Here is a 17,322-nt window from a genome sequence, read left to right as displayed (position 1 = left end):
AGCAAGTTTCTAGCCCTTGTGGCTGTTAAGATGCACTCTAGTGAGCCACGCTTGCCGAACTGTCGGGGCCAGAGAGATGGCAGAAGGAGCTGGCCATCAATGGCTGGAGGGCGCCAAAGCCCTGCATGGCTCTGTGTTCCTTCCCAGGGTGAGCCCATGCAGAGCACTGGCAGGCACACCTGCACAATGTATGCAAGGTGCAGGGTCCAGCTTTCCCTGGACTGGAGGTTGCCCGGGTGCAGAATGGTGTATATATTTTAAAGGGTTCTTCCCACAGTGAGACTGCAGGAGACAGAGGACTGAGGTCCAGGGAGGAGGCATCTCTGGAACTGCCAGAGTCGCTGCTCATATCAATTAACATCTCCGCAGGGCTGGGGTTTGCCTCTATGGTGATCGTCTTCTTCTGCAACACCTACTACATCATGGTGCTTGCGTGGGGTTTCTACTACCTGGTGAAGTCTTTCGCAGCCACCCTGCCCTGGGCAACATGCGGGAACCCCTGGAACTCTCCTGAGTGCATGGAGATCTTCCGGCACGAGGACTGCGCCAACGGTACCGGCGCTGGCAACCTTACCTGCAACGAGCTCTCCGACAAGAGGTCGCCCGTGATCGAATTCTGGGAGTGAGTGCTGGCATGGTATCACCCCATCCTGCTCTGCCTTCCCCCACCCCGGGGTGGGCTCGGCTAGATGCCGTCCAGACCAGTCTGGGCCAAAAGCTGTTGCCTGAACGTCTTCCCCCGGCCAGGGCTCACACGTTTCCTCCCTGAATTGCAGGAACGAGGTGTTGCGTCTTTCAGAAGGCCTGGAGTTCCCCGGGGCCATCAACTGGGAAGTGACCCTCTGCCTCATGGCCTGCTGGGTCCTCGTTTACTTCTGCGTCTGGAAGGGCGTCAAATCCACTGGCAAGGTAGAGAAGTTAGGGAAGGGCAGCCTGGCTTTGGGTGTCAAGAGATGAGGGGGTAGAAGGGAATTGCGAAGTTATCACTTGGAGGACTTCCAAGAGGGAGGGCAACTGGTGGAGGGGCTGTGGCTCTTTGTTTTGTGACGAGCTTCGCACTCCAAAAGCTCTCAGTTCATCTCTCAAACAGGCAGGTAATTGATTTGAGCCAAGGTCTTCCGGATCCTGCAACACTCTAGTCGCTATACCACACTGTCATGACCTGGATGCAACCGCAGGCCTGCTTTCAGCACACAGGTCTACCTGTGTGCCCAATTCAGCCCATTGCAGATTGTGTCCTGTGAGTCAGATCCAGTTTCCAGTTGTCATTTTTAATACAGTCCCCCCACTGAAGTGGCTGCCCCACATCACCTCATGTGCGGGGTGGAAAGCCATTTCTGGGGATGTGCCACCCCTCTAAGAGATATCTAGGTCTTTGGTGTGGGGCGTGGGTTTTGCCTCCTCTCTGCCCGTTGCTGATAGACTGAGAGACTGCCTTTGTCAGTAGTGGACAAAAAGTTGTACGGTCCTATTGGTCCATGCAGCCTCCAAAAACAAGGATGAAATCTACATCATATTTTTCATTGTGCAAGTTTTCAGGCTCACCAGGGCCGTTTTCACACTGCTTACCAGCCACAGAACATCGCGCCAAGCTCCCAGAATGACAGTGTCTTCCTGGCGCAATTTCGCGCAAGAACGAAATCGCGCCAGGAAGACACAGTCGTTCTGGGAGCTCGGCGCGATGTTCCGTGGCCGGTAAACAGTGTGAAAACAGCCCAGAGTTCCTCATCAGGCTGTTACAAAATTTAAAAGAATTAAAAACTTACAGGAAGGGTCTAAAAAAGATTTTTCAGACTTAGCACCACAGCCTGAAAAATTTGCTTTCCACCCTTTTAATCTTTTTAAATTGCATAAAATTCTGAAGATGAGTTCTGGTGAGCTTAAAAGCTTGCACTTGGAGTTTTATGTCGTTTTGATCAGCCCTAATGAAAAGGTATTAACATGGATTTTGTTCTTGTTTTTAGAAGCCGATGAAACCTTTCTTTCCCAAACCATTCTTAATAACAAAGGGCCGGCATAGAAAAGATCGTTGGGTCTCCCTGTGGGTTTTTCTTAATAGCAGCTGAAGGCCTCCCCAAATATGACTCACGGTGTGACTCTGTGTGTGTGTGTGTGTCTTAATGCCATTTTTATGTTTCAAATCCCTCCCCTTCCCAGAGCGGATCTTGCCTAATAAGGGAAACCCTACAGGGAGAGAAAGGGGCCGTTTATGTCATGAAAATGGCAGTGTAGAGGAAAGAATTAAGCACCACTCTGAGTCACTTTCCTGATCTAATCCCACCCTTCTGCAGTGATAATTTAAGATCACGCTACGCAGGAGATACGGTTCCTGGATGCTGAATCTGATTTGCCCCCAGGGCGAAACGTTCACCTGTCCTGTGCTTTCCCAGCCCTGTTACCTGTGATCCTTTTTGGCAGAGATGCCAGGGACTGAATTTAGGTCCTTCTGCAACTAAAGCATATGCTCCGCCAGGGCTTTTTTTCAGCTGGGACGTGGTGGAACGGAGTTCCAGCACCTCTTGAAAATGGTCACATGGTCGGTGGCCCCACCCCCTGATCTCCAGACGGAGTTGAGATTGCCCTCCGTGCCAATGCGCGGAGGGCAATCCAAACTCCCCTCTGTCTGGAGATCAGGGGGCAGGACCACCAGCCATGTGACCATTTTCACTGAGGGCAATTTAAACTTTAAAAAACTCCCCCCTTGTTCCAGCTGACCCAAAGTGACGTCATTCTGCGGTCCTGAGTTCCACCACCTCTTTTCCCAGAAAAAAAGCCCTGCACTCTGCTACTGAGCTGTGGCTCCTCCCCTTCTTGGAGCACAAAGCCTCCGTCTGTCACAAATGCATGCACTCCCTCCAGAGACCCCAGCGCCTGTTTCTCTCCTTCCCATTTCTGGCAGGGGCCTTTGAAATCCTGCTGGTCAGCAAGTTCCACGGCTGAGCAATCCTGACATTTTTCACCAGACAGCAACTGGAGGTGGGGGGGGGGGGCAGAGTGGCACACAGCCCAGGCTCCCACACTTGGCCGCTGTTGTATTCATTTGCTTGGCCTGAGCCAGAGAGACTTCCCAGAGTCGGGCGCTTGACTAATGGCTGTCTCTCACCCTGTTCTCTGTCCCTGGTAGTGGGCAGCCAAAAGTTTCCGGGGCTGCAGAACAAGGGAGAGAATGAAAGAATCAGCTGCATGCCTAAGAGAGCCTTTAGTATTTCTTACAATGCCAGTCAGACGAAAAACATTAAGGAATAACGCCCAAGCTTGTATATGTGAGACTGGTATGTAAAATGTCTTGTCTTGCAGCACATGCATTTGTAACGAAGTGTGCTTTGCAGTCTTGACCACATTCAGCGTCTCGGTGAGCCCCCAAGGTCCTGAATGTTTGGGATTGCCAAGAGAACACACCTGCACCTTTAGGCTGTTCTGCTCCTTGTCTGGCGGGAAAGAGCAGCGCTCCAGGTGTGCCACGCAGCAGTAGAGGAGCAAAGTGGTGACAGCTGGGGAAGGGATGGACAAGAGAAGGCGCAATTGCGCCTAGGGGAAATTTAAAGCTTTCCAGCACTTCCTTCCAGTTGTGATCCAGCAATCTTAGGACTGTCTTCCTTTTGTAGAGGACTTGCTAAGTCTTGTTCCAAATGACCAGAGAAACGAGCTTAGAAAGTAGAGCACGTTTCTGATGGAACCAACCCCTTCCTGAAATGTCGATTAAAGTCCGCATGGGGGACAAGGGGTTTGTTTCCCAGCAAGGGGGTGGGGGCCATTCCCCAGCACTGATTCATGTGCCACCCCGCCATATTACCTTGCAGCCACATCATGCCCTGTACGGGATTAGTGTGCGTGATCCTGCCACGTGCTGCGCTGAGCCCGTCTGGTGGGCCAGCGTGGTGATGCGCATGTACAACCTCCTTGCCATGGCTGGATGTGGATGAAACAGCAACAGGTGTGCTGTGGGGTGCCTGGGACAGTCCCGCAAATCAGATCTCTGAATCGAGCAGAATCCTTTTCTGATAACTGGGCTCTTGCAACCCAGTCTCTGGAGCCCGTTCTTGATTGCCCCCAAACATCCACACTGCCGACAAAGGGTGTGTGTGTGTAATCCGGGCTCTGGGAGGGATTGGTTCACAATCAGGACTGTTTGCGTCTGCAAAATCCCACCCATCTCTGTGCTACTGTACTGAAATGCCATTCAGACCCTTTTGCTGTGACTCACTGGCCTCCCTTGCCCAAAGGGGCTTCAGTGCTTTCACAGTCAACTTGTCTGGCATAGAACTGCTTGGCCCTCGCTGGTCTGCTGCGTGGCACTCTCATGATGAGTCAGGCACATCAGCAGGTTCTAGGCTGCGCCATACAGATGAGGCAATAGCTGGGAACTTTGCCCTGTGTAGACCTAGAAGTTGTCCCCGTACTCGCATCGCCTGGGAGGGCCGGGAGTCCTCGTTCACCATTCTCTGTCCTCTTTGCAGAACTGCAGGCAGGCTTCTAGGAAGCTGCCCGGTTCCCGCCTGAGCCCTGCCTTAATCTGCACAAAGCAGGCAGAAAGTCCTTTGTTAGTTGTTGGTGCGCAAAAGTGGCTCCTCCGTTCCCCAGGGGTTTCATTGGGGTTGCTTTTCCCGGCCCTGTTGCCATGCCCAGCACACGGGAATTGATCAGGTGAAGCTTTTCCTGGCAGAAGTTACGGAAAAGCTTCACCTGTGTTGTCTCTGCATGTCCCACTGATGTCAAAGGCGCAGGAGCAAGGCCAGTTAAAAAAAGAAAACAAAAACTGTCTACCCTTCCTTTTGTGCTCTTTTTTTATTGCCGCTTCAGGGAGGCATTGTCTATATGCCCTGTTGGGCATATTTCTGTCCTACTCCTTCTTGCCAGTGTGGTATGGTGGTTAAAGTTCCAGAGTAAGGCCTTGGAAACCCAGGTTCAAATCCCCGCTCTGCCTTGAAAGCTTTCTGGGTGACCTTGGGCCAGTCACGCTCTCTCAGCCTAACCTACCTCACAGGGTTATTGTGAGGCTATACAATGGAGTGGAGGAGAACGATGTAAGCAGCGTTGTCTCTTCCTTGAGGAGAGAGAACTGGGGTGTAAATGAAGTATACAAATTCAGCACAGTAAATAAATGGTCTGTTGTTCCTGGAGCAGAGAAGAAGGGCCTTCGTAAGGCAGCCCTGACCTGTTGCCTCTTTCAACACAGATTGTGTACTTCACTGCTACATTCCCTTACGTGGTGCTTATTATCCTGCTCATCCGAGGGGTGATGCTGCCGGGCGCTCAGGACGGGATAATCTACTATCTCCAACCTGACTGGTCCAAACTGGCCTCCCCTCAGGTAAGCAGAAGGCGTGGCTCAGGGAGGAGGGGAGGAAGGGCAGGAGGAAGGCCATCCTCTGTAGCTGCAGGAATTAGCAGGCCAAGCTGTTGGTCTGTGATTGATGCAGGTCAAGCAGTTGGGACAGCTGACAGGCGGGCAGCTGTGAGGAGGGAGGGGTCCGGAGCCAGAGCTCCTGGGTGGCGTCTCAGTCTCCTCCCCTCTCTCTCTCTCTTTCAGGTGTGGATTGATGCCGGGACCCAAATCTTTTTCTCATATGCCATAGGATTGGGGGCTCTCACTGCCCTGGGCAGCTATAACCGGTTCAACAACAATTGTTATAAGTGAGATCCCATTTCCTACACAACCGTCAGTGAATGCGGCCCAAACTGGGAACAGGCTCAAGGAAAATCCTAGTGGGGCCTTTTTGTGTTGCCACCGCAATTTTTCTTCCCGGTGGGACTCCTGGGCCTTAAGCAAAAATTCCACAGAGAAAGCAACTGCAAACTTTTCAGTTAGGGACTACGTTGCAGTTCTGGTGCATTTGCGGGAGTTTTTCAAAAGCTGGCAAAAGATTTGCTGGCTTTTGAATTACCCCCCCTTTAATTATGCCAAGAAACCAAAGCTTGTCGAGCAGATATTAGCCACTGAAAATGTTTATCTCTACGCCGTGAACTGCTGGTGCTGGGGGTGATTACTGGCAGATTTATTTATTTATTTTATTCGATTTGTTTTCCACCCTCCCCGCATCAACAGGCTCTAGCGGTTGCTGATGGTACTGTGTGCAGCCAGGCTAGGTTTTATTCTGATTACCCCTAACTGGTTGCCTCATTTGTCCTTAGGAAGGTCTTTTGCCTAAAAGATGTCATGCCCAGTAATAAAATAAATAGGAGCCTAGTGTACGGTTGCCAACAGCCTGGAGAAAATCTGCCCTGCCCCTCCCATCAAGGCAATGTATGGAAATGGGCAAGCTAAGCTTTTCATGGCATGAAGATCAATAACACCCCCTGGCAAATTAAATCCCAGTAAGTCTGTGTTAAAATGACGAGATATTCTTTTCCTCCAGGTTGTTGGCAATTCTAGTCTAGTGGCATCTAGAAGATGAACAAAATTGTATTCCATGCAGCTGCTGAAGTGGGCTCTAGTCCAGGAAACCTTCTGGAATAAAACTTTGTCCGTCATGTGCCACCAGAGTCCTGTTAACTTTTTGTGGAACTCAAATAGTCCACCTTCATTCTTATGGTTCGCTTCCTGCCTGTTTCCTATGAGTGCTTCGTGGGACAAGTTAAAGGGGAGAAAGGCCTCCCTTTTGCCCCCTTCTTGCCTGTTTCCTCAGAGCCAAGCTACAAGTGACGCCTTACACAGGTTGGGCACTTGTCAGCTTCCCTCAAGTTTTGATGGGAAATGTAGGCGTCCTGGTTTTACAGCTTGGCTCTCCATTACAGCTGCAAGACCAGGATGCCTACATTTCCCATCAAACCTTGAGGGAAGTTGACAAGTGTCCAACCTGCGTCAGGCATCACTTGTAGCTTAGCTCTCAGCCTTTGCCAGCTGTGACTGAGAAGGGAAGGTGGCCAAGATCATCTACGTAAGGCAGTTGCCATGAGGGAGTTAGTGATTCTGGTATTTATCGTAGACCAGCACCTTGCCACTTCCAGGTTAGCACTGAGGAGATCGTTTAGACCTCCAGAGATTTTATTGCCCTGCAGCAAACTGTATTGCTGCTTGGGGACTGCATGTGCCCCAGAGAAGGAAGAATAGTCCCCTGGGAATGCCACTGGGCTGTGCTGCTGGAATTGCCTTTCTAGCATGGATCATTTCATCTACTGCAGCACAAGCCCCACCCCTACTTGTATGCATCCTTTGATCGACACCTGTCACTCTCGGCCTTCCCTCTCCAGAGATGCCATCATCCTGGCGCTAATCAATAGTGGGACCAGTTTCTTCTCCGGCTTTGTGGTTTTCTCCATCCTGGGCTTCATGGCTGCAGAGCAAGGAGTCGACATTGCCAAGGTGGCTGAATCCGGTGAGTGTGTGGAACGCCTGCCATAACATCACAGGCGGGGCGGGGCAGGGCGGGGGTGAGCCTAGCAGCTGGAGAGCTTTGCTTTGCTTCATTCCCCAGCTCTGTGGTAAGTACAAGGTTGGGACTGAGAGCAGTATGTTTTTAATCTGTTGGCGCCGGAGGCCCGTTTTTTAATTTTAAAAATACATAGGCTCTTATGTATTCCACGTGTTTGTCCCATTGGCACAGTGTTGTTTGCCATCAGTGGAGTTTAGCACCCAGAGAATCACATTTGAAAAATGCCAGCAAACATACAAAACAAGCTTCTGGCCCTCATTGTTGTGAAGAAAACCTCCTCTCCTGTCAAGCCTGTGTCTTCGGCTCCTGCACCACAAACAAAAACTTTGAAAATGTTCTTAGACGTAAAGAAACTTTAAAGAATTAGCGCAGTTTATTCTGATTCCTGGATTTATGTTTTCTGCTTCCAGAATCCGAGAGACCGAACTGTGATTCACATTCCTTCTTTTTCTGCACACACAGAAGCCAGCATCTTTTAGCTGTATTGTTAATTCTGTTATGCTCCTCTTGGCTCAGCTACCTGCCTCTGAGAGCTCTCCCTAACTAGGAGCTTGGCAGCAGTTCCCTTGTTTATCTGGACAGACGACAATAATCTTTTGAGCTATGAGATGATTCAGAGGAGGCTGGGGGAATGAAGGTGCAGGAGAAGTTAACGTTCCACTAAAGAGGCATGGCTTGATAACTCTTATTTACACCACTGCAGTGCAGCCATTGCGCTTAACCTAGCATCTGTATAATGAAAGCTCGTATTTTGTGACATTTTTGCACTGATTTAATTTTCAAATCTTCATCTTTAAAAAAGACTCAAGAAAACATTTCATCCTGAATCCCCTCTTGGAGAAAGAGAATCCCCTCTTGGAGAACACACACAGGTGTGTTCTGGGAGTTCCCTGTTGGGGAACTAACTTTCAAGGTAATAGGAACACAGTTCAGATTGGTACGTCGGCAGAAAGAGGTTTAAGACTTCCCCCCACCTAGTCCCTAAAAATGCCTCTCAGCTCACCCCTTGAAGCTTTTGAGATTTCAACATGTGCAGCACAGACCTGCTCAGTTCCATAAGGGACAGAAACTTGGGTTTTGGTAGTTTGTTTTTCATTCTTATGGGTGCTGAACTTCAAGGCCAATAGCAACGTTAGTGCTTACCGGCCACAACAGTGGAATTGCAGGAATAGCTTGGCCAGTGCGAATTCAGCATTAAATAATCCAATCTCAGTGTTAATATATGTCAAAATTTGTAATATGCTATGTAAACCAAACTAATATGCATGCATAATTTGCTCTGCCCCTTCAAGGGAAGGGGATCGACAGACAGCACTTTGCGTCTCTGTTCCCTGACAGCTGAAAGTTCATGCTTATTTCTAGAAGCTTATGGTGTCGTCATGCTGAAATGAAAGCCGAGCATTTCCAACTACTGAATTCCAAGCTCCATGCTTGGGCACTGTGTTGGGTCTGACAGCCCTGCCTGTGGCCAGTTCATCGGTGGGCGGTTGTGAACAGGATGCAATTCAACATAGATAAATGCACAGTATTACATCTGGGCCACAAAAATGTGAAGCACGAATACTGGATGGGGGATACACTTCTGGGCAGTAGTGTATGCGAAAGATATCTTGGGGTAAGAGTGGACTGTAAACTGAATATGAGCAGTCAGTGTGATGCGGTGGCAAAAAAGGCTAATTCAATCCTGGGTTGTATCAAAGGGGCCATAGCATCGAAATCACAGGAGGTCATAGCCCCTCTCTATACTGCCTTGGTCAGGCCACACCTGGAGTATTGTGTGCAGTTCTGGAGGCCTCACTTCCAAAAGGATGTGGACAAAATCGAGAGGGTGCAGAGGAGAGTGACGAGGATGATAAGGGGTCTGGAGACTGAGCCCTATGAAGAAAGGCTGAGGGCCTTGGGAATGTTTAGTTTGGAGAAGAGGAGGTTGAGAGGGACATGATTGCTCTCTTTAAATATATGAAAGGCTGTCATTTGGAGGAGGACAAGGAGCTGTTCCAGTTGGCAGCAGAGGGTAGGACGTGAAGCAATGGGCTTAAAACTACATGCACAAAGGCTGGATATTAGGAAAAACTTTTTCACGGTCAGAGTAGTTCAAAAGTGGAATCAGCTGCCTAGGGAGGTGGTGAGCTCCCCCTCACTGGCAGTTTTCAAGAAGAGGCTGGATGAATACTTGTCAGAGATGCTTTAGGCTGATCCTGCACCAGGCAGGGGGTTGGACTAGATGGTCTGTAGGGCCCCTTCCAACTGTTCTGTGATTCTCTGATTCCGTGATGCCTGACTGGGAGCTGAGCATCCCTGGGGCCTATCTCCATTTCTTCCTTTCTCTCATAGGGCCCGGGCTGGCCTTTATCGCGTACCCACGAGCTGTCACGCTGATGCCTGTTGCCCCCCTCTGGGCTGCCCTCTTTTTCTTCATGCTCCTGCTTTTGGGCTTGGATAGCCAGGTGAGCTGGGGCAGAACTGGGCTGGGATGGACAGGAGGCTGGGAGGTGCAGAGAAGTAGGGCTGCTCTCCTGACACCAGGAGAGCAGTGGTGTCCCTGCCACGTGTCTCACAATCTCCTTTCTCCCATCTCCTTAACCCCGCCCCCCCCCCGCCCCATGACACCGCCACAGTTCGTGGGCGTTGAAGGCTTTATCACCGGCATCCTGGATTTCTTCCCGGCTGCCTATGCCTTCCGGTTCCAGAGAGAGGTCACTGTGGCTGTTTGCTGCGTCATCTGCTTCTTCATCGAGCTTTCCATGGTGACTGAGGTATGGCTGCCACAAAACCCCTGGAGTTGGTGGTGGGAGAGGAGGGGTCGTGGACCAACACACAAACAACCAGAGTGCAGACTTGCTAATTTCTACTGAAACACTGGAAGAGGGGGGTTGAGATGAACCAGTGGAGTGACTGCAGGAAGGGGGTGATGTTCATGCTCCTTCTCGCTCCTGATAACAGTTAAGCCGCAGCATTTTAAGCATTTAAGCAGGAGAAAAAAAACATCCCTGTCCATTTAATAGAGGCCTGAGGGGATGCCAGGGGATGTTCTTGACCTCTGGCCCATGAAAAACTTCTGCTTCCCATTTGCACACATTAAACCTCTACGAAAGAGGTGGGGCATTTTTTCTCCAGGCTGATGGCAACTCTACTGCTGGGTGGCCATGGGCCAATTTCCCTCTCTTTCTCAGCCCAGCCTACTTCACAGGGTTGTTGTAATAATAGAAAGAGAAAGGAAGAACCCTGGATGCCACCCCTCAGTTCCTTGGAGTAAGGGATGAATAATCATATAGCAGATAGAAGTTTTAATGGCTTAGATGCACATGTTGGGTTTAAAGAACAAATAAAAGGCCAGAAGGGCAAATCTGTGACTTATTTGGTACTCAGATAAGATGCAAGCACAGGGGTCAGTTGTAGCACAAAAATGGGCTTGCCCAGTCAGAGAGAGAGACACACACACCCACACACACACACAGCACTACCCAAAAGCCAGTTGTTCCCGAACTGTCTGCTGGAGAGAGGCCAAAGCATGCCCATAAAAACGTGGCCATCCTGTTGGATGCAGCTGCCAGTGTGAGCTCCAGGGTGCCGGGAGACCTTTGGCAGCCTTGGGGCATGCACACACACACACACACACACCCTGCCAACATGCAAAGCGGTGAAACCCTCCAAGGAAAGAATTACGGGTGTGCCAGGATTTCCGCTAACAGGGACAGGGGAGTCCCTGAAGGTCTGCTCTTGCCTAGGAAGATCCTTTACCTTGGCTGACTGGGCAGTTGGGCACACAGGAAAGTAATATTAACTGGACCGTCTTCGCTGAGGAGGATGCTGTAGAGAACTGGTCAAGAACATTTTGTATCTCTGACTGTGTGTCTCTTGCGGTCCGAGTTCAAATCCCAATTTTGCTACAAAGCCTAGTGGGATGGTCATGGACCAGACACAGTCCGCCTCTCCTACCTCGCAGGGTCGCAGTGAGGATAAAATGGGGACGAGAGACTTGCACAGACTGCTCCCACCTCTTTTTTTTTTTTTTGAAAAATTTTTTATTGGGTTAGAACATTTTTATTTTTACATTACAATCAATTTTCCCCTAATTTTTCGTTTCTAACCCCCTCCCTTTCCCCCCCTTTTGTTGACTTCCAACAGCTTTCCCACCCTCTGTCCCTTTTCCCTTACTTCTATTAAATTCCTCTGTCTAAAACAGATATACATTCTCCATTATATTAAGCAGTGCATCATTAACTCCTTTAATTATTATACACCCAAACTATACGTCTTTAGATAAACAATTTATCCCATTTTCCAGTTTTGAATAATTCTATATAAACCTATATATCATAAACCATAAAAATTTCCCACATTTAAATCAAACAATTTGATTTGTTCTCTATATATTACTCATTTCAACTTTTTATGGTAATTCTATATAACTCCTCAAATACTCAATCAATTTAACTCTTCTATACATTCAGTTTGGTGCATATAAATCTTGTCAAAGAAAGAAAATATTGTTAGTTAGTCAATCCTCATGTTTAAACCTTATCATTAATTATTCTCTATCAGTTGACCTATACATATCTATATATATCTCAATCAATTAATCTAACTGCTTATAAATTCACATTTCTCTTCCTCCCCCGGTAAAGTCACCCCTCTCTTTTATACTTTTATTATATTTCAGTAGTTCTCAAACTGCCACAGTTTTCCTCCCACCTCCCATTTCTTCTCCAGGTATTGTTTCAGCTTCTCCCAGTCTGTGTTGAACTGCCCTGAGTCCAGATCTCTCAGTTTTCTTGTCATCTTGTCAATTTCAGCCATATACAGCAATTTGTAGATCCAATCTTCAATAGTTGGTACTTCTTGTACTTTCCATTTCTGCGCATACAAAAGTCTAGCTGCTGCAGTCATATAAAAAATCAACGTCCTATGATGGGCTGAAATTCCCTCCATTCCCAAGTTTAGCAGCAGGAGTTCTGGGTTCTTATTTATTTGAAACTGTAAAATTTCACTCATTTCTCTTATTATTTCCCCCCAGAACTGCCTAGCTACCTCACACGACCACCACATATGATAGAGGGAGCCCTCATGTTTCTTACATTTCCAGCATTTATTAGAAGTATTCAAATTCCCTAGCGCAATCTTCTTTGGTGTCATGTACCAACGATAGATCATTTTGAAAATGTTCTCTTTAATATTAATACATGTCGTTGTCTTCATTGTAGTTTTCCACAAGTATTCCCATGCCTCCATTGTTATTTCTTTATTGAAATTTATAGCCCATTTCACCATCTGTGTTTTAACTATCTCATCCTCAGTATACCATTTCAGCAATACTTGGTATACCTTGGATATTCTTTTCTTGTCTTCTTTAAGAAGGGTCTGCTCTAGTTCCGAGTTCTCTGTTCGTATGCCCCCTTTTGCAAAGTCTGAGTTGTATAAGTCTCTAATCTGTCTATACTGAAACCAATCATAGTTAGGTGATAGTTCCTCTTGCGTCTTTATTCTAAGTTTAGATACTTCAATCTTAGTTATTTCTTTATACGTTAAACATTGTTGTTCATTATCCACAGCTCTCGGATCTATCACCTCATATGGAACCACCCACAAGGGGGTTCCTTCTTGTAAGTAAGTTCTATACTTGACTGCTCCCACCTCTTTAAGGGAAGTAAGACATGAAATGGCCCTTGACCTTTGCAGAAAAGGTCCCACCAAAGACAACAAGGGATTCTAGGCCGCCTTCCTTGCCGAGACTCAAGGCAGATTACAAAGTCTAGAAAACAATTCAGTCACGCAGGACGGGAGATGCAATAGGACTAGAGTTACGGAACTGGAGAACAGTGCAAGGAGAAGCAGTCGAAGGCGGGGGAATCGGCTCTGGGGTGCTGCTGTTTGCCTCGTTGGTGAAACCTGTGGACTCAGATAAAGGGAGACGTATGTTTATCCTAATGGGGCAAACCTCCAGGGCCACTTCAAGTTGGAGAAAGAGCAAGGGGGAAGAAGTGCACAGTGGTCCCAATCCGAAACAGGGGCCACGTGATCATTGAACTTGAAAAGGCACTGGCAGCTGCTGAGACGGAACTTCTGAGAGCCAAGCTACAAGTGACGCCTGACACAGGTTGGACACTTGTCAGCTTCCCTCAAGTTTTGATGGGAAATGTAGGCATCCTGGTCTTGCAGCTGTAATGGAGAGCCAAGCTGTAAAACCAGGACGCCTACATTTTCCACCAAAACTTGAGGGAAGCTGACAAGTGTCCAACCTGGGTAAGGCGTCACTTGTAGCTTGGCTCTCAGCTGGCTGTTGAGCGAAAGCAAGTTTGGGTCTTCTTCAGACCCCGCAAAGGAGTTTCTTAAAGGTAAAAAAGAAAGAAGGGCTATTACAGCTCCCTTCAGCTGCCCTGCAGGCTGGCCCTGGTTAAAAGCCAAGTGTGCGGGAACAGCTGAAGGCAAAGCCAGTCTGGGAAAGTGGGAGCCGAATGGTGGATGTAAGGATCCTGCCCCCTCACTTCCAGCCCTCCCCAGGGGGGCATGTATGTCTTTCAGCTCTTTGACTACTACTCGGCAAGTGGCACTACTCTGCTGTGGCAGGCCTTCTGGGAGTGTGTGGCGATCGCCTGGGTGTACGGTAAGAGCAAGTCATATAGACCTTAAGACCAGAAATAACCCCCGCCAGGAGTAAAACTGCTTTAAAAGTGGGGTTGGGGTTCATCTCCTGCCTGCCTGTCCTACAGATCAAGCTTCCCCCTAAAGCTCCTTGACACCATTTGCACAGGGTGCACTCTGGATAAAATAATTTCATTTGTTCAGTGAAAAAATAATAGATTTCAACTGTGAGCCACATTTGGAGGTGGGAGCTGTAACCGTGGCCTGCTGAAAAGTGTGAATGCAAATGTGAGCAGAAAGAGGCCTCTGAAGCACCTGACCACGCTCCGCCCAGCTTATGTTTATAAAAGAGTCCAGTAGCACCTTTAAGACTAACCAACATATTTGTAGCATAAGCTTTCGAGAACCACAGCTGTCTTCGTCAGATGCATGACGAAGTGGTTCTCGAAAGCTGACAATGCATCTGCCAAAGACAGCTGTGGTTCTTGAACGCTGACGAGACAGCTGTGGCTCTCGAAAGCTGGCGATGCATCTGACGAAGACAGCTGTGGTTCTCGAAAGCTGACGATGCATCTGACGGAGACAGCTGTGGTTCTCGAAAGCTGACGATGCATCTGATGAAAACATCTGTGGTTCTTGAAAGCTTATGCTACAAATAAATTGGTTAGTCTCAAAGGTGCTACTGGACTCTTTGCTATTTTGCAACTACAGACTAACACAGCTAATTCCTCTGGATTTATAAAAAGAGTAATTCTTAAGCTCGCGCATGTGTGTGTGTGTGTATAAGTTGCCATCAAGATGCAGCCGACGTTTGGTGACTCCAGAGGGCCATCCAGGTCAGGGCATTCTTAAGCTAACAGCTGCCTAGAATCCCCACTCGCTCACCTTGGCTTTTGGGGAGCTAATCTCTAAGCATTTATACCCCCATCTTTCCACATAGTTCGTGGCAGCTTACAAAATGATTAAAAAATTTCCACATGAAAACAAAGATTAATCTCTCGCCTCTTATAAGATGCCTGCCCTTCACGCCCCCTCAAAAGCCCTGGCAAATAAGTAAGTCTTGCAACACCTCCTGAAGATTTCCAGGGGGGGCTCCCCTCACTTCCTGAGGGAGCCCATTCTTCAGCGCAGGGGCCACTATGGAAAAGGCCCAGGCCCTGGTCAGTGCCAAACAGGCCACCCTAAGTGGTGGCATAGCCAGCAAATGGCTGCCTGGAAGGAGACGGTCCTTCAAATATGTGGGTTCCATGTCATGAATTGAACTGGCAGCCTGACAGGGCGGCATGCTTGCCACGCACCCCCTGCCCTTGGAGCAGGCGAATGGCACGTGCAGGCTTCCAGCCCTCTGCTCAGCCGCCCGCGCGCTCCCAGCGGCTGGCAGCTGCGCCCAGCGCCCCCTCTTTGATGGTGCCGGGGGCAGACTACCCCCCCTGCCCCCCGGTCAATCCAGCCCTGGCAGCCAGTGTAGCTGTTTCAGAATGGGTAACATACGTTCCCAGCAGTTAGGCCCTGACAGTAGTTGGACTGCTGCATTCTGGACCAGTTGTAGTTTCCTGGTTGTCTTCAGGGGCAGTCCCACATAGAGTGCGTTGCAGTAATCTAGCCATGAAGTCACAGAAACATGGATCAGTGCAGCAGATTGGCTGACTCTAGTTGGCGCACCAGATGCAGCTGATAAAAGGCGCTCACCGCCTGTTTTTCTGAGAGCAACCCTCTGCTCAAAAGCGTATCATAAAAGGTCCAACTGGAAAACTCCTTGCACAAAGGGAGCAAACACAAAATGGAATGAATGGTCACCCTTCCTTTCTTCCCTGACGAAGGCGATTGCCAGTCTGTCTCCTACTTCTTCTGGACCAGTTTTGGCGTGTGGCCTTTCTCTTCTTCTAGACAAGCACTGTAATTCCCCTGGCACGTTCTCAGTCAGAGTGATGAAAGAAGAATCGTGGTGGTTTTTTTTCTGCTTGTACTTTCAGTACATACATACAGTTCACAATTATTAGCACAGATTAAAATCCACTCGTTCACAAAAGGGTGGGAACAACCTGCCTTTTGCTCACTCGTTTATCTGATTAAATTTAAGCTGCCTTTTTGGAGAGAGCAGCCGAGGGAGACGTTCGCCCTCTTAACCACGAGAGGCACCGGGTGGGAGCTGGGCCTCAGGAACTTAGCATTTGGGGGCGGGGGGGGGCTTGTCAAGCTTGATCTCTTGCAAGTTGAAAGAGGTGTGTGTGTGCAGCAAATGTGGAACAAGGTTGTGTCTTGCTGCCTGCACTGTCTCCACTCAAGGGCATCTCTGTTTTCCCTTCCCCTGGGACTCGGTGAGCCTCAGCCGAGTCCGGTCCTTGAAGAGTCCCGGCTTTATCTGCTGCAGGAGGGGCGGGTGGGCAGGGCTGCCTTGGTGGGTCAAGAGCCATCGGGGGAGAGGGGGGGAGTGATGGAGGAAGGCGCCTGCCTTGCCTTCAGGTTGTGCTTCTCCTTCGCAGGTGCTGACCGCTTCATGGATGACATCGCCTGCATGATTGGCTATCGGCCCTTCCCGTGGATGAAGTGGTGCTGGATGTTCCTGACCCCTCTTGTCTGCCTGGTGAGGCTCAAGGATGGAGATCTGCCGGGGCACCGGGCGGGGGGGGGCACGCCTGTATAAAAGGGTTGCACGTTCCGTGGCTCAGTGGCAGAGCATCTCCTTGACACCAGCAGGTGCCAGGTCCAGCCCCCGCCATCTCCCGTTAAAAGGACCAGGTCGCAGGTGATGGGAAAGACCTCAGCATGAGACCCTGAATAGACAAGACCAACCTTGAGGGACCAAGGGGCTGATTCAGTATAAGGCAGCTCCATGTGTGCGTTCGCAGCTCAAATCTCTCCTCTCCTTTTATCCTGGCAGGACTCCTCACCTTAAACAGTGTGAGAAGCAGTCGTCCGGCCAGCGTCACTTTTCTTGCATGCCAGGAAACGCTTCGCTTGCCACTCTTCCCCACCCTGGCTGATTCAGTCCTGCAGCCTGGGATTGGGTTCCGAACTCTCTTTCCTCATCCTGCTTGTATGTCTCTAGTAGCCGCTAGATCATGTGTTCAAGGATTTAGCAGGTGAAACTATTCCTGGCACAGAAGAAAACTAGTGAGCAAAGCTCTTTGTGCCCAGCTGCTGTTACAGGTAGCAGAGTGGCTAAAAGAAGGAATGGGCTGTGATCTGGAAGATCCCCGTTCAGGTCCCGTCTCTTCCCCGGTCTCACTAGGCAGCCTTAGACACCTTCACAGTCTCAGCCTTATCCCACCTTCAAGATGGGGATAATAATGTCCTACCTTACAGGGCTGTTGTAAAGATTTAATGCATGTGAAGTGCTTTGGACACTGAAAGCACTATATAAATA

The 17,322-nt window shown here is 49.1% G+C and overlaps 1 protein-coding gene across 2 annotated transcripts in view; it reads left to right on the top strand.

The window, feature by feature from the left end:
• The window catches only part of SLC6A8 (solute carrier family 6 member 8), a 30,687-nt gene that overhangs the window by 9,662 nt on the left and 3,703 nt on the right, over window positions 1-17,322 (top strand). For both annotated transcript variants that reach the window (XM_055003362.1, XM_055003363.1), the window contains exons 3-11: window positions 370-622; window positions 777-909; window positions 5,177-5,311; window positions 5,531-5,634; window positions 7,192-7,316; window positions 9,708-9,820; window positions 9,992-10,129; window positions 13,875-13,977; window positions 16,439-16,539. In XM_055003362.1, coding sequence (XP_054859337.1) covers window positions 370-622; window positions 777-909; window positions 5,177-5,311; window positions 5,531-5,634; window positions 7,192-7,316; window positions 9,708-9,820; window positions 9,992-10,129; window positions 13,875-13,977; window positions 16,439-16,539 — 1,205 coding nt within the window. The remainder of the gene's footprint in view (window positions 1-369; window positions 623-776; window positions 910-5,176; window positions 5,312-5,530; window positions 5,635-7,191; window positions 7,317-9,707; window positions 9,821-9,991; window positions 10,130-13,874; window positions 13,978-16,438; window positions 16,540-17,322) is intronic.

Source organism: Eublepharis macularius, chromosome 19, assembly GCF_028583425.1.
Source record: "Eublepharis macularius isolate TG4126 chromosome 19, MPM_Emac_v1.0, whole genome shotgun sequence".
Lineage (NCBI taxonomy): Eukaryota > Metazoa > Chordata > Lepidosauria > Squamata > Eublepharidae > Eublepharis > Eublepharis macularius.
The sequence above is the reverse complement of the archived record's forward strand: the minus strand, read 5'-3'. Positions and strand labels throughout refer to the sequence as shown.